Below are 21,662 nucleotides of genomic sequence, written 5' to 3'. Positions count from 1 at the left end.
ATGAAAAACTTCCCCCGCACATACATAGAACATAGAACAGTACAGCACAGTACAGGCCCTTCGGCCCTCGATGTTGTGCCGAAACCAAGATCAAGCTATCCCACTCACTATCATTCTAGTGTGCTCCATGTGCCTATCCAATAACCGCGTGAAAGTTCCTAAAGTGTCCGACTCCACGATCACAGCAGCAGTCCATTCCACACCCCAACCACTCTCTGAATAAAGAACCTACCTCGTACATCCCTCCTATATCTTCCACCACGAACCTTATAGTTATGCCCCCGAGTAACAGCTACATCCACCCAAGGAAATAGTCTCTGAACGTTCGCTCTCTCTATCCCCCTCATCATCTTATGAACCTCTATTAAGTCGCCTCTCAACCTCCTCCGCTCCAAAGAGAAAAGTCCTAGCTCCCTCAACCTTTCCTCATAAGACCTACCCTCCAAACCAGGCAGCATCCTGGTAAATCTCCTTTGCACCCTTTCCAGTGCTTCCACATCCTTCTTATAGTGAGGTGACCAGAACTGTACACAATATTCCAAATGTGGTCTCACCAAGCTCCTGTACAGTTGCAGCATAACCCCTCGGCTCTTAAACTCAAACCCCCTGTTAATAAACACTAACACACTATAGGCCTTCTTCACGGCTCTATCCACTTGAGTGGCAACCTTCAGAGATCTGTGGATATGAACCCTAAGATCTCTCTGTTCCTCCACATTCCTCAGAATGACCCTGTAATCCGCATTCAAATTTGTCCTACCAAAATGAATCACCTCGCACTTTTCAGGGTTAAACTCCATCTGCCATTTTTCGGCCCAGCTCTGAATCCTATCAATGCCTCTTTGCAGCCTACAACAGCCCTCCACCTCATCCACTACTCCACCAATCTTGGTGTCATCCGCAAATTTACTGATCCACCCTTCAGCCCCCTCCTCCAAGTCATTTATAAAAATCACAAATAGCAGAGGACCCAGCACTGATCTTTGTGGTACACCGCTGGTAACTGGTCTCCAGTCTGAAAATTTTCCATCCACCACCACGCTCTGTCTTCTGTGAGATAGCCAGTTACTTATCCAATCGGCCAAATTTCCCTCTATCCCACACCTCCTTACTTTCTTCATGAGTCAACCATGGGGCACCTTATCAAACGCCTTACTAAAATCCATGTATATGACATCAACTGCTCTACCTTCATCGACACACTTAGTTACCTCCTCAAAAAATTCAATCAAATTTGTGAGGCAAGACTTACCCTTCACGAATCCATGTTGACTATCCCGGATTAAGCTGCATCTTTCTAAATGGTCGTAAATCCTATCCCTCAGGACCTTTTCCATTAACTTACCGACCACCGAAGTAAGACTGACCGGCCTATAATTACCAGGGTCATTCCTATTTCCTTTCTTGAACAGAGGAACAACATTCGCCACTCTCCAGTCCTCTGGCACTATCCCCGTGGACAATGAGGACCCAAAGATCAAAGCCAAAGGCTCTGCAATCTCATCCCTTGCCTCCCAAAGAATCCTAGGATATATCTCATCTGGCCCAGGGGACTTATCGACCTTCAGGTTTTTCAAAATTGCTAATACATCTCCCCTAAACTTTCCCCCTCTCACCTTGAACCTTTGTCCCCTTGTAATTGACACTTCCACCCTAGGAAAAAGCCTCTGACTATCCACCTGTCTATGCCTCTCATAATTTTGCAGACCTCTATCAGGTTTCCCCTCAGCCTCCGTCTTTCCAGAGAAAACAATGCTAGTTTATTCAATCTCTCCTCATAGTCAACACCCTCAAGACAGGCAGCATCCTGGTGAACCTTCTTTGCACTCTCTCCAAATCCTCCACGTCCTTCTGGTCATGTGGTGACCAGAACTGCATGCAATACTCCAAATGCGACCTAACCAAGGTTTTATATAGCTGCAACATGATTTCCCAACTCTTGTACTCAATGCCCCGGCTGATGAAGGCAAGCATGCCATATGCTTTCTTAATCACTTTGGCCACCTGTGTTGCCACTTTTAGGGAACTATGGGCCTGCACGCCCAGATCCCTCTGTATGTTAATGCTCCTAAGGGTTCTGCCATTTACAGTATAATTCACACCTAAATTTGATCCTCCAAAATGCAACACCTCACATTTGTCCAGATTAAACTCCATCTGCCATTTCTGTGCTCAAGTCTCCAATCTATCTCTATCTTCTTGTATCCTCTGACAATCCCCGGCGCCATCAGCAGCTTCACCAATCTTCAGGTCATCTGCAAACTTACTAATCAGACCACCCACATTTTCCTCCAGGTTATTTATGTATACTACAAACAACAGAGGTCCAAGCACTGATCCCTGCAGAACACCACTACTGCAGATGTCCATTCTGAAAAACATCCTTCCACCACTATTTTCTGTCTTCTATAACCAAGCCAGTTCGGAATCCATTTAGCCAGCGCACCCTGAATTCCATGTGATTTTAGTTTTTGCACCAGTCTGTCATGCGGGACCTTGTCAAGCACCTTACTAAAATCCATATAAACTACATCCACAGCCCTTCCCCTCATCAATTTTCTTTATCACCTCTTCAAAACACTCAATCAAGCTGGTGAGACTTGATCTAACCCATACAAAACCATACTGCCTGTCACTAACTAGTTCATTTTCTTCCAAATGTGCATATATCCTGTCTCTCAGTATCTTCTCCAAAAGCTTCCCCACCACTGGTGTCAGGCTCACTGGCCTATAATTTCCTAGATTACCCCTGCTTCCTTTCTTAAACAAGGGAACAACATTGGCTATTCTCCAGTCCTCTGGAACATCGCTTGTGGTCAAAGAGGATGTGAAGATATCTGTTAAGGCCCCAGCTATTTCTCCCCTTGTCTCCTGCAGCAACCTGCGTTAGATCCCATATGGCCCCGGGGACTTTTCTACCTTTATGCAATTTATGATACTCAACACTTCCTCCTTCAAAATATTGACATTCTCTAGAGCATTCACACACCTATCCCTGACCTCGACATCCATCATATCCTTCTCCTTGGTAAATACCGATACAAAGTACTCATTAAGGATCGCACCCACTCCCTGTGGCTCCATGCACAACTTCCCTCCATTGTCCTTGAGTGGGCCTACTCTTTCTCTTGCTACCATCCTGCTCCTAATATATGCATAAGAAGTCTTGGGATTCTCCTTGATCCTGAAGACATTTCATGCCACTTTCAGCTCTCCTAATTCTACATTTAAGTTCCTTCTTACTTTCACTGTACTCCTCAAGGGCTTCATCAGTTTTTAGATGCTTAGACCTAGCGTATGCTTCCTTTTTCCTTTTGACTAAGCTTACAATTTACCTTGCCAACCATGGTTCACAAATCCTGCCATTTCTATCCTTTAATCAACAGGCCTTTATAAGCCTCCCACATGCCAGATGTGGATTTGCCCTCAAATAGCCGCTCCCATTCAACATTCCCCAGTTCCTGTCTAATTTGGATGTAATTGGCCCTCGCCCAATTAAGCACCCTCACCCGAAGGCCACTCTTGTCCTAATCCATGACTACCCGAAACCTTATGGAATTATGGTCGCTAAGCCCAAAATGCACCCCCAATGAAACATCAATCACCTGGTCTGGCTTATTCCCCAATATGAAGTCTGGTAGTTTCTGTCATTCTGACACATTTTAACTAAATTCCAACAAATATAACCAGGATTATTCTTAAATATTAACTTCTCAACTACTTTAGACTTAGTAATTGCCTCATAAATAGTGAAACTATCATCACTAACAAGAGAGACTAACTATCTCCCCTTGACATTCAATGACATTACCAAGTACCACAACATCAATCAGCTTTGGAATCACCAATGACTAGAATTTCAACTGGACAAGCCATATCAATAACATACCTCCAAGAGCAGGTCAGAGGCTGTGTATTCTGCAACAAATGGCTCACCTCCTAATTCCAAAGTCACTGTACCACCAATAATCCACAAATCAGCTACACAAGGGATTACTCTCCACTTGCCTCAATAGCATCCAGGACTAAGCAGCTGCTCAACTGGCACTATCTATCCCCTGCAATCACCAGAGTACCATGACTGTAAATTGTACTTTCTACAGGATGTGCAGAAACTTGCTAAGACATCTTCAACGGTATGTTTCAATCCCATGACCTCCATCACCCAGAAGGACAAGGGCAGATTGGGAACACCACCAAGCTCCTTGTGCCCTCCCAATCCATACACTCTCCTGACTTGAACATATAACACCAATCCTTCATCATCACTGGGGCAAAATTCTGGAACTTTCTACCTCATAGAATTGTGTAAGCTCCTCCACTATACAGTTCAGGTAGAAGGCCAACCATCACTATCCCAATGGCAAATAAGGATGGGCAATAAACGCCAGCCTTGTCAATGATGCCTTTATCCTGAGAATGAGTTAAAAATAACCCTTCTATACATGGAATCATGACTGAACCTTTCCGATTGGCATCTAATTCCTCCTGTTTCAGCTGTCATTCTTAAGCAAGGAGGAAATGCACAACAGATCTTTTGTACATTAGGTTATGAGGCAACACATACAATGAAACAGATTCTTAATGAATGTCAACATTTTGAATAACATGAGCCGCCAAAAGTATATTAATAAACCCAATGTAATTACATGCAGAAAAGTTGCTATTAGTCTCAAGGACAGCTGCTTTAGGCATGTCTGACAATAATAGTGGGGTGCTGTGTGAAAATTAAAAGAGCGTTCTATGCATAAACTATTTATCATCTGAGTTGGCAAACAAGAAAATCAGGTAACACTCTAGAGAAAAATGTTTATACAGAAATATTGTTCTTATTCCTATAGTTCCATGACTTATTAACCCGTGACTCCTTTCAAATGATCTTTCACAAATGTTCTAGAACTCAGCACTCTATTTCTCCAATACGTGGAATATAACTATGGGAATAACTTGGTTAGCGTTGAATTCTAGAGAACAAAACTAAAAGGACAGTGGGCGAGATTTTCCCAGGAATCGGCACAGGCCAATAGCAGTTGCACAAAGTGACATTGAAGCCACCGACAGCAACAGCAGCTTTCTCTGCTGTATAGACCAGAACTTAGGAAACAAAATCAAGGAGCGGGTCCCAAGACATATCGCTTGCTACCTCTGATTTGCCCACCCCACCAGCACTTGGTCTCTCGAAAATTGGGCTGCCATTTTAAAGGCTGCCCCAACAAAAAGGAGTTCACCTTGGAACCACCCTGTACCCCTCTTGGCGCTCCCCCCGGCACTGCTTCCTGGCACAGGCCAGGCACTCGCCCAGGACTACCTAGTCACTGCCCAGGCAGTATTGCGGGCAGTGCTCTGGCAGTGCTGGGTCAGTACCAGGGGAAAGTGCTGGGCATGTCAGGACAGTGCCTCGGTAGGGCCAGGGGGCCATGTCCTGGCAGTGTTGGGGGCAGTGCCTGGGCAATGTTGGAGCAGTGCCAGGGGACAGCGCTTGGCATGTCAGAGCAGTGCCTGGGTGGTGTCAGGATAGTGCCGGGGGCATGTCCTGGTAGTGTCAGGGGCAATGTCTGGGCAATGCTGAGGCAGCGTCAGGGGACAGTGCTTAGCATGTCAGGACAATGCCTGGGTAGTGCCAGGGAAGTGTCGGGGGCAGTTCCAGGGTAAACTCCTTTGTGCTGGGGCAGTCTTTAAAATTCCCCCTGGTATTACCTGGGCACCGCCCTGGCATGACCCTCTTCTCCTTGAAATTCTGCCCCCACCCCAACTGCAATCAAACAGAAATTACTAAATGGTTGAGAATTTCCACTTTCCTGACAGTTGTTTCACTGTAAAAACCCTTCAATAAGTTACACCTTGTTCAATAAAATGTACCTTGGCTTTTAATGACTGTTATAAAATCATGTTTTATATTAGAAATGACTTGGAAGATCCTGAGGGGTCTTGACAAGGTGGATGTGGAGAGGATGTTTCCCCTCATGGGAGAATGTAAAACTAGGGGGTCACTGATTAAAATTAAGGGGTCACCCATTAAAATGGAGATGAAGTGAATTGTTTTCACTCAGAGGGTAACGAACCTTTGGAACTCTCTTCCTGAAAAAGTGGTGGAAGCAGAGCCTTTGATTATATTTAAGACAGAGGTGGATAAATTCTTGGTAAACCAGGGGTTGATAATCATCGGGATGCAGATTTGAGGTTACTATCAGATCAGCCATGATCATATTAAATGGCGAAGCAGGTTCGAGGGACTGAATGACCTACTCCTGCTCCTTGTTCATATGACTTTATTTATTGAATAGGTTGAAATCACTGAATATGTTTCATAAGACTGAACAACAGCATGGCCGGTCATTCACATAGCTGTACCTACCAAATTACAAAGCCATCAGCAAGGTGTCGGACTGTCTAGAAGTGGTCCACCAGAGACAATCAACTTAGACAGGTGTGAATGACCAACTTTCGGAACCATTCACAAAACATCCAGACATAACTTGTGTATTCAGTTGGGTGTGGACCAAACCATTAGATTGGGCACTTTGGGCAATCAACCCCAATTGAGAAGATTACTTTACCAGCCATAATCTAATAATTTTTAAACAATGGACTTGAATCAACTTGCTATGACCATATTTGGGTAACTGCCCAGCTTGTGAGAGGAGATCATGTGATGAGCAAATTAGCCATCTTTGTGTTTTTAGAAACTGCTTCTTTCCCAGTCAGTCAGAAAGGAGCTAGAAAGGCCCTGAGTTGGCATTCTCCATCTACAACTATCCTGCAAGTTTTGTGCCCTGCCTGTTTTTTCTTTGTAAGAAGTTTAACAACACCAGGTTAAAGTCCAACAGGTTTATTTGGTAGCAAAAGCCACAAGCTTTCGGAGCCTTAAGCCCCTTCTTCAGGTGAGTGGAGAAGGGGCTTAAGGCTCCGAAAGCTTGTGGCTTTTGCTACCAAATAAACCTGTTGGACTTTAACCTAGTGTTGTTAAACTTCTTACTGTGTTTACCCCAGTCTAACGCCGGCATCTCCACATCATGTTTTTTCTTTGACCAGTCAGACATCACAGGCAGTATTTTAAATATTAAGCCAACAGATGCTGACTCCAGAAGAAAAGATAGAAATCATCCATCAATGTCTTTAAATCATTTCAATGCAGAATCCAAAAAGGTCTGAAACCATTCATGCCATCTATTTGCAGGATCTGTCTATAGCTGAATGTTTTTGAACTCTTAAACAACTTAATCTCCCCTTTGTGTGTGTGCCCTTAAATGCATGTCTGAGTGAGAGCTGGAGCGTCTTTATTCTTATTTAGATCAGGTGTTATATATAATATATGCTATTCTCATATTTCTAAAACTTATAAGATAATCTGTCTGCTTACAGTCACAATACTTAAAAAGTTAAATGTTATCACTGCGCCACCAGATCTCCCTCCCCTCATCTCCATACATCATAAGTCTGTCACAGCAATAGAATCACAAAGCATCCAGGCTCCTGGTCAACCTCTGAAGACACGACAGAGTTGAAAACCAAGGAATGCAAGTCTGTGCCTCTTTAAGAGAAGAAGTTGCATAATGGGAGGAAAAGGATGAGGACTGGAGGAGGGCTGGCAGTGCATCAACTTCTGTGTCTGTTGCAGAAGTGGGTTCCATTAAATTGAGGCATGGTGATCTGAAAAGTGAATGAGTTGGAGGCACAAACAACCTGGATTGAGTTGGGGGTTCATACAGCAATTTATATTTTAAAAGTTAAAATCGTAGTTCAGATGACCATAGGTTGCTCTCCCCTTTGATGGGGAGCTCTGACTGGTGGTGATTCAACCTGAGGATCACCACACCTCAGGCAAGGGGCAAGATTGAGAAGGTGGGGTCTTCATGAATAACCTCAGCCAGTACGGAAATTGAACCTGCGCATTTGGCGTCACTCTGCATCACAAACCAGCCAACTGAGGCTGCCAAAATGCTTTGCCATTTCAATGCCGCTGCTGGTTTGTTTATTGTCACCGTGTCCGCTGATTTCTGCTCAGTAGATCCCAAACCGCCATGGGCATCAGTGAAATCCCGGGAAAGATGTGAACGGCAGCAGGTTGAGTATCCATCAGAGGTGCAAGTCTGACATTACAATTTCCACAGCGGCTGGCTATCAAATCTCAGACTTTCAAACCCACTTTTCCACAGAAAAGAAAATCATTTCTCACCTTCAATTATGTCTTCAAAATAAAATGTTTTCTCCCAAGTTGTAAAAAGGCTCCTAGACAAAAGTGTTTCGTATGCTAAATAGGAGTTATTTGCTGAGAGACAAAATAAAGCAATTTGCCTGATTATTCTGGTAATCGCCCAAGACAGACCTCTGGGTGAAATCTTAGTGATTTCCATACTTCGTTTCACAGTTGAAGAGTGTTTGGATTGCTCTCCAAATCCATTGTGTTGCCTGAATTAACTGATGAGAAATCTTGCAGGACAGATGAACTTTACGCAAATTAAATTTCCGCCGTTTGAATACAGTATTTTAACATATTCATTTTATTCTAATGTTATAGTTCAACAATAAATCATCAGTATAAAACATTGATTTTGTAAAGTTTTAAAAAGAGTCATTTAAATTAGAGTGAAATAAAGTTTGTTTGCTGCAGACAGCAATGGATTTTTGACATCTGTGGAAAAGCCAATTTGCTGACTTCTTTGGTGCCTTTTTTTAAAGAGTAAAATGGCTTACCTGAGTTCCAGAGGTACTGAATCCATACGTATGTACTGGCTGCAAAGAAAAGCCAGTGCAATGGTATGAAGATAAAACAGAACACATCTGAGGTAAATGCTGCACATACAAAAAGTATGGAAAAAGCCTGTGAAGGAAAAATAAACATTATATCAGAAGAGCTTGGCCAGGAGAATAGACAGCCATCCCAGCCTACCTCCACTGTACCTTTAGAAGGTGTATACTGGAACAGCTGAAGCCAGACCTGGTCTAGCATGCAACCCAGTCCAACCTCAGAACAGCTATCCCTCTCCCTCATTGCCTCCGAGTTAGTATCTCGACCATGATGTGAACAGTTCAGTGATGTGCTCTGTCATGACTCTGCAGGTCCCATGGATTGGTTATATCTCCTTTTAATAGCTGAGTGTGGGTTAAGTAGAAGGGCCATGTGTACGGAAGATGGCATTGTCTCCAAGTAGCTAGCCTCTGTCACATTGAGTCAGGTCAAACAATGAAATAATGGTGGACTGGCACAGTATGTGTGGGTCATGGCAACTGCCAGGAAATGGGGCACAAACCTGCATAACCTTGGCAATAATCAGTCGCCAGATGAAAATTAACGTGATGATATACTTTGCTCTTCATGAAGGCTGCTGGTTTATTGAGGGGCTATGGACGGGGATGTGGTGCAATGTGCTTTGATGGCTACATAGGTGCAATCAGTGGCAGCTTATTTTTGTGGGCGCCTTGCTATGGCACCAAAGCCTGCTGCCCTGTCTTGCTGACTGCTGCTATCCATGGGGAATGTCATCTAATAGCTGGATCTGGCAAAGAGAGCAGCTGTGAGCTGTTGAAGCATTGAATGAGATTGAAGCACAAAAATTACACATAATTGTCACTTTGACTGCCACAGAGAAAACACAATCAGCTGGGTCAGTGAGTGGCATCTCATTACAGGAGGTTGTACAGAGCTGCGATGGTATCTCTGGAGAAGTGTAGCCTGCAGATGCTCTACTCCTTGGGAAAGCAGAGGTAACAGACTCTGGGCATGCAGACCTTCTGGGTTCAGTAAAAGTGCCTGCCAGCTACCCTCCCTCCCCTTGTGTATTCTGCTCAGATCCCCAACCGCAGCTGCTTGAGGTTTCCTGCCCTAGAGCTCCTCCTGCTAATCCTCATCCTCCAATCACTAAGATGATTCCCACCAGGTATTTCTGAATATCCAGCTATAGGAACCAACGATCTGAGTGTGTGTCATAGAGTCACACAGCACTGAAAGAAACCCTTTGGCCCATCGTGTCTGTGCTGGCCATCAAGCACCTATTAATTCTAATCCCATTTACCAGCACTTGGTCCATAGCCATGTATGCCATGGCATTTCAAGTGCTCATCTAAATGATTCTTAAATGTGAGAATTTATCACACTTGCAGGCAGAATTCCCGATTCCCACCATCTTCTGGGTGAAAAAGCTTCTCTTCAAATCCCCTCTAAATCTTCTGTCCCTTACCTTAAATCTACGTCCCCTAGTTATTGACACCTCTACTGAGGTGAAAAGTTTCTTCCTAGCTACCTGATCTATGTCCTTCATAATTTTGTACGCCTCAATCAGGTCCCCCCTTAGCCTTCTCTGCTCTATGGTGAACAATCCCAGCCTATCCAGCCTCTCCTCATAGCTGCAATGCTCCAACCCAGGCCACGTCCTGGTGAATCGCCTCTGCACCTTACGTAGTGCAATCATATCCTTCCCATAGTATGGCAATCAGTGCTCTAGCTGTGGCCCAACGTGTGTTTTATACAGTTCCATCATAACCTCCCTGCTCTTATATTCCATGCCTTGGCTAATAAAGACAGTATCCTATATGCCTTTTTAACCACCTTATCTACCTGTCCTGCTGCCTTCAGTGACCTATGGACATGCACTCCACTCTGGTCCTCTGTACTACTGAGCGTCGTACCATTCATTGCCTGTTCCCTTGCCTTGTTAGTCCTCCCAAGATGCATCACCTCACACTTTTCAAGGTTAAATTCTATTTGCCACTGTTATACCCATCTGACCAGCCCATCTATGTCACTCTGTAATCTAAGGCTTTCCTCCATGCTATTTATGTGCAGTTAAGTGCCTCTTTAAACACTAGTTCCTAATTCTATTTTGTGTCTGCGCTGCACAGTGGGTGGAATTCTTCCATCTGGGAACTAAGGTCCGTGGTGGAGATGAGAATGTAGGGTGTTTCCCGCTGTGAATCTGGCAGGAAAACACAGTAAATCTTCTGGCCCTGACCTCATTAATTATGCACCCAGGGAATTTGCACTGTATAATATGGCTGGGCAGGTCTGATGCCGCATAGTCCGCCATTGTAACTGGATGCCATATTGAAAAGACACCTATCATCAATGACCCACTATTGAAGAAAGAAGATGCACCACCTGAAAGTGAAGATGGATCACCGGGAGCACTCTGAGGCCAGGAGGTGGACTTCCTAAGAAAGACGATGAATCTCCAGGAACATCCTGAGGCCAGAAGATAGACCCACTCCAAGGCACTGAATCTGTAAGATCCAACTATAGATGATCCCCCCTCTCACTGCTCACTCACAGTGGTGTCCTTGAGTCCAGGGTTGTTAGTGGCCTCCATCCTGAACTCCAGAGGCAGAATCAGGCATTATTCAGGTGAGTCCCGACTTCTGCACACCACATTGTTCCAGACACGTTTTGCACAGTCATGTTTTCACGTTGGCATCATGGAGAATTGGGAGTGGTGGAAGATTCCGATTGGACCTTCATCTGCATCTCATTAACAAGATGCAAAACTGCTTCACAATGGCCTCCATCGGGTTTCCTAATCCTCCATGACAGGCACCAGTAGAAGATCCCATGGGATATTCACACTGGCATAAAACCGATTTTTCAGTCTCCTGCCGAATTCTCCCCCCGGCTGCCAGTCAACCCGCTAGTGGGGGCATGTAGGTAAGCACCCCTTTAAATACTGGTTCTAAATTTTACTTCATGCCTGTGCTGTACAGTGGACCAGAATGGGTCCAGTGCTATGTGGCTTTATTCATTCAAACAACGCTTGGATCCTAATGACTTAATTTATTTGCATACGGAAATGAGATTCCTGTTTTTGGGCAGATACCTGGGCTGCCCTTGTGAAGATCTTGGGCAAATTTGGTGGTGTGCAGGAATTCTGAAATAATTGTAAAATTTTGACAATAGTTCAACAATTGGTGACTTTCAAGAATTATACTGGGGAAAAAGTTGAGATGTCAAAATAGTAATGAAATCTGAAAGGAAACTACCTATCAAGAAAATGGAGGGACCAAAATTCTTTTACAAATAGGGCATGACTGATTGGCTCAGTGTATCACTTTTTAGTCCCTCACCTCCACCATCGCTTTCTTCTCCCAGTTTATTGATAATAGATCATTAATAATAATATTGATACAAAGCTGAGCCATGTACTGAAGGGTGGCTGAGCAGAGAAATGCAATTGTGTACATTTTGAAATATTTTTGACACAGTGCATTGTAACCATGAGCAGTGGTTTGTTGGTCAGTATCACAATAGCACGGCAGGGAACCTCTCTGCATCAATTTCGACAGTCACAGTTCAATTTTGAAATATATCCATTTAGAATCTACATTCTATGTATAAATGTCCAAATATAAATTATACTTACAAGGCCCTGATATCGAGAAGAATTATAAACCCTCTTCGCAAACAGCCACCCTGGCCATAAATATTCAAATCGAAGCTCAAGGATGAAATCTGCCAAAAGTATCAGTATCCAGACCATAACGAATTTCAGAAACGTGAACACACTATAAAATCACAAAAGAATTAATTATGCATAAAACGTCAAGTACAATTTCTACTGTTATATACCATTTACAACCATGCACACAAAGCAATAGTAGGGGTCATTATTTTTTGGTTTTGTCCCTGTTGGGGCCTGGACATATCTGCCCCAAAGATTATTTGAGTGAATGAACAGCGAATTGTAACAGGGCAACAGGTGGCATCACTTTGACAATGGGGATGCAGAAAGGAGGCACGTTGCCTTTCACTGAGCAGCAACCCGCAGGATCAAACCTGCCGGGCTATACATTAGGAGCAGGTCTCTCCCACCGCACGTTAAATCTGAGTGGTGGAAAGGTGAGGCACATAAATGTATATTAGTTGCCTAAGGGCCACCTGACATCTTCCCCCACCACCCAGAAAATCACAGCAAGGTGGAGGAAGATGTTTTTGCAGGTCCACCCATCTGCAGGAATTCACCAAGGCTCTTTAGACAGCACTTTCCAAACACATGCCTGCTACCATCATGAAGGACAAGGGCAACAGACACATTGTAGCAGAGAATCCTACAGTGCAGAAGAAGGCCGTTTGGCCCATCGAGTCTGCACTGACCACAATTCCACCCAGGCCCTATCCCCATAACCCATGCATTTACCCTAGCTAGTTCCCCTGACACTAAAGGGCAATTTAGCATGGCCAATCCACTTAACCCACAAAACTTTGGACTGTGGGAGGAAACCGGAGCACCCGGAGGAAACCCCGCAGACACGGAGAGTGTGCAAACTCCACACAGACAGTGACCCAAGCTGGGGATCGAACCCAGGTCCCTGGCGCTGTGAGGCAGCAATGCTGACCACTGTGCCACCCTGGGAACACTGTGGGAACACCACCACCTGGGAGCTCCCCTCTGAGCCACTCACCATCATGACTTGGTAACATATCGCCATTCCTTCACTGTTGCTGGGTCAAAATCCTGGAACTCTCTCCCTAAAGGCACTGTGGGTTTACCTACACCACATACACTGCAGTGGTTCAAAAAGGTAGTTCACCACCATCTTCTCAAGGGAAATTAGGGATGGGCAATAAATGCTGGCCTAACCAACGATGTCGACATCCCATGAATGAATAAAAAGGGAGAAATATATTGAGAAAATAAAAATATATCAATGAATAGTCAGCATGGATTTCAAAAGAGAAAATCTTGCTTGGCCAGCATGGTAACATAGTATCTGAATTTTCAAAAGCCCTTTGACAAGGTGCCCCATAATAAACTAATGAGGTCAGAGAGTCATTGAGTCATACAGCACAGAATAGAGCAGGTTCTGTGCTGATCTGATACAAAATGTACAATCTAACTCATCCAATAAATAACTATTGGGAGTAAACCAATGGAAAACTGTGGAGAGATAGAACTATTTTTCAGTTACCTTCCTGCACACCTCATGCATTTCAGCAGAATCCAATACTGACTTGGAATCAGTGCTTGAACCTGTGATGTGTTATAGTTCTGTCAACACTGACATAGCTAATTGAAGTCTCTGATAACACACACAACCATCCTCCTGGAGCTTAAGTCAAATCAGAAGCAAGTATGGAAATAATATGCTGAATGAGAAGAATCAGTAAACAACAAGTTGTCACTCAACCGTTAAGCTTCTATTCTTGCAGTTGAGCAACATTGGATATCAGGATACTATTTCTGTTTTGTTTATGAAATTTATTATTTGAGTGTCAGAAATGTATGTATCTAAGCAAATTGTTTCTGAGATAGGAGTTTGAGATGATAAATGTCTCCTATTCACTGAATGAACAATGAAGTCAGAAGGTAATATTTAATGTAAGGAACAACTAGAGAGAAGGCACAGAACCCTGCTTCACCTGCTTTTGGAAAGTCTGTCCAATTAAGCGCTAAGTAGGTGATAGGGGTGAGCCTTCACTGGGATCAAGAACCCCATGGCAGAAATCCAACCCACGAGAGCTGGCACCCAATCAGAGGCCAGCAGCTTTGTATTGTTTGATCGCACCGTGGCGGGCCTGGTGAGTGGGGGTGTTACCGGGTAGGAGAGGGCTGCAGTGGCCACTGCCCATAATGCACCCATCCGAGACTCAGGATGGTCGAGCACCCAAGGACACAGGTGAGTGATACCTGGAGGGGGAATCATGGGTAGGGGCTGTGGGGATCGAGGTGGCTCTCAGCAGGTCCCAGCGTTATTGATGTGGGCCCCTTGATCAGGCACTGTGTGCCTGACAAGAGACACTCGATGGAATCCCGCAAGCAACACTGACAGGGTTTGCTTTTTGGATTTCATGTCAGCGGCAGTAGGATGAGGCCCTTAATTGGACATTATTTACCCACTCAAGGGCATAAATCGGTAGCAGGGCAGGAAGTCCACCCAAGAGCCTGGACTCAATTGGAGCAGAGGTGGGAAGGCCAAAGCAGCCCTGCCCAGCAACTTCCCACCCAATTAAAAGCTCCCTGCTACTGAACATGCCTTGGGGAGGACATTAAATTCCACCCATGATGTGAGACATTTATACAAATATATGAAATAGTAGAGATCTAAGCCATTTGGCCCCTTAAGCCAATTCCAGGTTTCAATGAGATCATGGTTGATCTATTTGTGTGGAGTTCTACATTGCCCTTCTACCCCCGATAACTTTTGTGTCCCTTGCCTAACAAGGATCTATCTACCTTTGCCTTAAAAATATTCAGTGACCCTGCTTCCACCACCTTCTGTGGCAGAGAGTTCCAAAGTTGCACAGCTCTCTGAGAGAAAAAAAATTCTCCTCATCTCTGTCCAATAAGGGCGTCCCTTAAATAGTGCCCCCTAGTTCTGCCCACAAGAAGAAGCATCCTTTCAACATCCACCTTGTCAATACGGTTCAGGGTCTTATAGACATCAATTAACTCACCCCTCACTCTTCTAAACTTTAGTGGAAACAAGCCCAACTTTCTCAACCTATCCACATAAGACAACTTGTTCATTCCAAATATCAATCTAGTAAACCTCCTCTGAACTGCCTCCAACAGATTTACATCCTTTCTTAAATAAGGAGACCAAAACTGCACACAGTATTTGAGACGCGATCTCACCAATGCCCTGTATAATTGAAGCATAACATCCTTTATTTCATGTTCAGTTCTCTTGTAATAAAGGATAGCATTCTATTAGCCTTCTTGATTATATGTTGCACCCCATATTAACTTTTTGTGATTCATGCAATAGAACGCCTAAATCCCTCTGCACCTCAGAATTCTGCAGTCCTTCTCCATTTAAATAATACTCTGCTTATTTATTCTTCCTGCCAAAGTGAACAACTGCTCACATTCCTACATTATACTCCATTTGCCAGATTTTTGCCCATTCACTCAATCTATCTATAGCCATCTGCTTATGTCTACTTCACAACATACTTAGCTACCTACCTTTGTGTCATCTGCAAACTTAGCAACCATGCCTTTGCTCCCCTCATCTCAGTCTAAAATGAGCCATTTCAGTTGAGCAAATCAGTAACTTAATTAATTGCGTGGCATGACTTTAGCTTTGTGTTTTTGGTTGAGATTTTTTAAAAATGTTAATTTTGGCTGGTGTCGTTTTTAACAGTGTCAGCTATGGAGAACTTAATGAAAGCATTGATTTTATAAACAGTGTTAAAAGTATTAAAAGCTTGATTAAATAAAGATGTATACTTCAAAATTATAAAACAGTAATCTAACTGAAATAAAGACTGAAAACCTTAGAAATGCACAGCATGCCTATCAGCAGCCGACGAGAAGAAACATAAACCAAGGGTTTGTGTAGAAGTCTCCAGCTCAAACATTTAATTATCTTTTCCTTTTCAGATATTGTTGGATCATCTGTACATTCCCAATACTTCCCATTGTAATTTTAGATTTATCAGCATTTTCAATTTTTCTTTTCAGGATTGTCGCATCAAAATTAACCAACATGAATTTTTTGATGTACGCCACTCTGCAATTCAACCTTCAGGCTGCCAATGTATTTCTTGAATAAAATGCCATTATTAAACACTAAAACCTTTCCTCTGGGATCTGCTGTCATCCTTTTAAATGAAGAATGGGATTAACAGAAGCTTTGAGAAGATCTGATGGTCATGTACTTAATATCTAGATTTAAACTTGGCCCAAATTATAACAATGACAAATTGCCAGAATATCTGTTCAGGCACATCTTCAGTAATTGAGGTAATTTAACAGTTTATTAAACTGTTAGGTTTGAATTAATTCTCTGCTATTTGAAATGTTCTGCTTTTTACAACCTTAACATTCACTTTTTGTAGCATTTGGCAATCATACCCTTCCTATGTTCTTGGCATTTACAATCCATGTAAGTATTGTACATGTTTTCCAGAATCCTGCACACCAATTATGGATGATAATTTCCTCTAGTTATCATCTATTAGCAACATTGGGCGAAATCTTACCAGAAAATAGCAAAGTGTTGGTTCCTGTTTGAAAAACGGAGTGATTCTCGCCAATGGCACTGGCGTGATTTTGGACTGAATCTTATGCCTCATTAGTAATAATTTTTATGCCCACACAGGTGTGGTGTATTCCCTCTGATTTGCCCACCCTGCAACAACTGAACTGCTGCAATCACTGGGGAGCCCCATATAAATGGCTCACCAGCACTTGTTCCACAACGACTGCAGGGGATGACAGTCAAGAAGGCCGCACCACACTTTTTGGAGGGGGCCCTCACCAGGATGCTGGATGGAGTGGCATAGAGGTGGGACTCACCCACCCCACCTGGGATGCAGTGGCTGTCTTAATGGCTGCTCTAGTGAGTGCCAACTCACTTCAGAAGATGATGGGACAGCAGTGTCGGAAGAAGATGAATGATCTTCTTCGCCAAGGCAGGGTAAGTGAACCACCCCAGGTCCTCCCCTGGATCCCCTCACACACCCCTCGCACCCTCAACTCCATCCCTCACTCAGCGACCTCGAAGGTTCACAACACCAGGCACTAAGCCACCCCTTCCTCCCAAAATCACCATGTTCCCCCAGTAGCTGTCATGTTCCTCACACTCCAACCTGTCACACCTCATCACCATCTTCAATCTCACCACTCTTGCCTACACTCTCCCTATCAGTGACATTGCAGAACAAACTCAACCACAACAAGCATGAGTGGACGCAGCCAGCTGGGGTCATGCCTGAACTCAGCACTCTCACGTCTTTCGAGAAGCGAGCCCTCGAGCTGGCCAGGCAGGAGGGAGGAAGGCCGTGCCTGCGCTGCTGGTGAAGTGGGGGCAGCTGACAAACATGAGAATTCTCATGACATGCTGTCAATACCCAAGTCTCAAGTGAATATTCAATGTTCCCTCCGTATCCCCTCTAATGCACTGATGCCACGTCCCTTCTCTGCAGGCCAACCAGCGGAACAGGCCGGACTATCCTTGCACCCCCGGAAACACCGGACACCAGCAGCTCAGAGCGGGACTTCCCCAACCCCACCATGGAAGAAGCGTCACAGCTGTCACCCGCACCCGGCACCAGCACAGATACACACATCTCGGTGCAATCACTAAATAGGCAGGTTTCTGGGTCACTCAGCTCCACGGCAGGCAGAGGCAGGGATGTCTCGGGGAAAAGGCACTCGGAGGGATGCCGGAGCTCAGGACTCTGCTGAGTACCCGGCTGATAAAGTACCCCAGGGCCCAGTCATCCCATGGTTGCTGGAGTTGCAAAGGCAGAATCGGGAATATTAGGAAGGGATGACAGCAGCCTCCTCGGTGTGCAAAGCCGACTGTAGGAGTCCCATTGCCTTCTGTTCAACAAGATGGTGCCGTCACTTCAGCACAACGAAGCCGACAGTGGTGACCGCAGTGGAGGTCTTGGTGCAGGACGTGCACTCCATGCCAGAAGATGTCTGCACCATGGTTCAAGGCTCCAACCGCATGGTGCAGGCACTGGTGGGAATCCACGAGTGTTAGCGCCAGAGGATGGTGGTGCTTCTGGATCTCACTCCAGCTGCCCATGGAGGAGCATAGGGGCCCCAGGGAATCTGAAGGGAAGAGGATCGGCAGGAGTACACTCTGGGGCCCTCCAGCCGGGGGACCCGAGGCATCTCCAGCCCATCTGATACCCACCTCCCTATGAGTGATACACCTCCAGTCCCTGACACCAAGGAGGGAAGGAGTCAAACATTGTTCTGCCCGAAGGCAGGAGTGGACCCTCAAGGTCCCATGCCCAGCAAGATCATCTCAGGCAAAAGGGTGTGGAGGTCAGCTGGCCACCTCAGCCTCAGCTATGGATCCTGGGGATAGAGCTAAATGTAGTGGTAGGGTCAGGAAGATTAAAAAACTGTAGGCACTTAGTGGGCACAGGTGAACATCGGCACTAGTGCGTAGATAGATCACCATTATACTGAATGTTTCCCACACTGCAGAGGGTGCTAGTTGCCTGAAACTCACCTCCAAAATCTGCTCAGAACTGAAGGCGCCAGGTTCATGCTTGTGTAGAGTTGTTGCAAATGGGGCTGGTGTGACATCACACTGGCATTCACTGAATATCTGGCGGGTGGAGGTGAGGGGGGAATCCGGAAATAGTGCTCACTTATGACATTGTAATGAGTTAAAATGAGCTTCCTGGCGTCCTGTGACGTCTTGCTTGCTACTCCAGGTCTCTCCTGATTTTGAGCATGCACCACCATTCCTACGGACATAAAGTGCAAGTTCAAAATTGCCCCCTCAGTATGACAGGAATTTTCCCCAATTCCTAATTCTGACAAAATTGTGAATGGTGCTTTTATGATTTCACAATGAAGATTCATTTGGTAACAATTATCTGTGAACAGATGCACAGAACTAACTGTAATTTTGGCAAATGGCAATCATTTCAACAGACTGTGGTGACCATCTTGAAATCTATAAGAGCTCCAAGCCCCAATTTTGAGTCAGGGCGTGAGTGCAGTGTGCAAGGCTGGAACAAGTGGCATGCCCTCATCACAATGCCACACGAGGCCCAGTGAAATTTTATAGGCCTCATTTTAAAGTTGGAGATGTGTTTTCCTCATGAATCCATTGGGAACAGTGCCCGTCATGAAGGTAAGTAGTGGGGGAGGGGATTCAGATGTACATTATGATCAGGGACGGGGGTGAAAGTTGCCAGGTCCATGGTTTTGATAAAAACATGAGAAACATTTTTTTAAACTTACCTTTCACCACCTCTTCTAGCTACCAGGTTTCTCTGGCAGCTCTAGAACCAGTGAAGGCTAGTTGAGATGGGAGGGAAAGTAAGTACTCTGTCCCTATTAACTCCCACTGTCCCATTTTCAACAGGTGAAGGGCGGATGGATGAAGGGGGTGCAGAGGGTGAAAAATGGGAATCTCGTTCATCCATTCATGCACATCACTAATTAAATGGCAAGACATTTGGTTATTTTGAAATACACCTGCAAGTGCATTATCCAAGTCTTTACGTTGCTCGTCGATGTTTCGAAACCTCTAACCTCTAACCTCCTAAGGCTGGGCCGTACCAATCTTAATTGCCTGTATTCGTATGGGTTTCCTCCGGGAGCTCCAGTTTCCTCCCACAGTCTGAAGATGTGCAGATGGGCATGCACTTTACTGTCAGAGGGATTAGCAGGGTAAATACTTTGGGTTACGGGGATAGGGACTGGGTGGGATTATTGTTGGTGCAGGTTTGATGGGCCAAATGGCCTCCTTCTCTACGGATTCTATGATTCCATTCTATGATATTTCATTGTATTTGTGAAGTGCAGGTCACTGATCAGTTTCATAGTCGCCACACACAAACAGACCTGGCAAGTGAAATGTATATGAAGTGACGGTAATTCATTTTTGTTTTAACTGTGACCCACTTTGCGAAACGCTGGTTTTATTACTAAAAATTAATAAACATATAAGTGTTTATAAAAATGGCTTCTCAAGCTGGGTCACCTTTACTGATAATGAATGTCACTTTGATAAATCTGACTGATGTTGATAACTGCATGCTGCTTCAGCAGAAATACACAGTCGGTCCATCAATATAGTTACTGTGATAATTGGTCTTTCTCTTTTTAGCTGTTGATGAGTCTGCTGTGTATTGCCATCCATTTTTGTTTCATTTAAGGTCTTTGACAGTTCTGGTTGCTTCTTTTTATCTGCATTGCTGACTCAGTTGTACAACAGTTTATTGAACACTTGTTTTTACTTAATCACTGATACAAATTGTAGCAAATTTGGGATTTAATTGTTAAAATGAATGGACTCTGACAGATTTATCTGATGAACCCTGTTTGGTTTAAAAAAATACACAATTTACAAATTGAGGCCTGAATTCTCCAGTCTCAGAGTAGCCTCGGTGGTGAGCGAAGGGTACCCTGAGAGGACCTCTCAGTCAGAAATGCTGCTGCCCAAAAATATCTCTGCCCCAGCATAGGCGTCCAACAACCATCACACCTCTGTAACCTGTGCACAGATTATTAACTAGGGCTCCCGAGTTCACAGACCGGTCCCTGTCGTCAATCCTCCATCACCGCAGGACTTGGCAGATGGACCCTGGTACAAGCCTGGATTTGACCTCCTTTTACGTGGGAATGTGAGGGTGTCATCATTGTCCACACAATCATGCAGGCTGGTAATCTGATTCCAATGACATGTCAAACCACAATGACCAGGGTCACCTTACTGCTGCAGCCTCCTTCCGTTTTCCCAGATGATAAGACACACCATCTTCCTTCACCCATTCTGCCATTGAGGAGTTTTTGGACCGCACTTTGTCTGGCCTCCGATCTTGCCACCAAGAGTGGTGCTCACAAGAGCAAGAGGTTCCCAACAGCAATCGCTCAAGAGATCGCCACAACACACAAACCTCACCACAATGCCAAGGTGGCAATCCACGGAGAAGACACACACACAATTTAAATTTCTGAATAACATTAGTGACACAATGAAGAATTGCAATGCTAAAAAGTCCCTGGCATTCACGACAGAAGGTTTGTAGGGCGTGCTGTTGGAGCAGATACACAGAGCTGAAGGTCTCACCCATAACTGCAGAAATCACACTTCTTCTACAGGGCCGCCTTGGACACAGAGTTTGGAAAATTAGCTTGATACTTGAGCTACTCAACATAATGGCCCCTTTCTGCTATTTTAAATTATTAATCTAATTATATTACTGAACTACTATTCCCATTGTTAGGCTTAGATTTGGACAGCTAATAAGC

At 44.5% G+C, this 21,662-nt stretch overlaps 1 protein-coding gene across 1 annotated transcript in view; it reads right to left on the bottom strand.

Moving 5' to 3' along the window:
• LOC144494136 (macoilin-like) overlaps positions 1–21,662 on the bottom strand; it is a 96,344-nt gene that overhangs the window by 37,411 nt on the left and 37,271 nt on the right. Inside the window, exons 2-3 of the mRNA XM_078213733.1 lie at positions 12,348–12,489; positions 8,695–8,821 (exon numbers count right to left, since the gene is read on the bottom strand). Of these exons, the coding sequence (XP_078069859.1) occupies positions 8,695–8,821; positions 12,348–12,489 (269 nt within the window). The remainder of the gene's footprint in view (positions 1–8,694; positions 8,822–12,347; positions 12,490–21,662) is intronic.

Source organism: Mustelus asterias, chromosome 5, assembly GCF_964213995.1.
Source record: "Mustelus asterias chromosome 5, sMusAst1.hap1.1, whole genome shotgun sequence".
Taxonomy (NCBI): domain Eukaryota; kingdom Metazoa; phylum Chordata; class Chondrichthyes; order Carcharhiniformes; family Triakidae; genus Mustelus; species Mustelus asterias.
The sequence above is the reverse complement of the archived record's forward strand: the minus strand, read 5'-3'. Positions and strand labels throughout refer to the sequence as shown.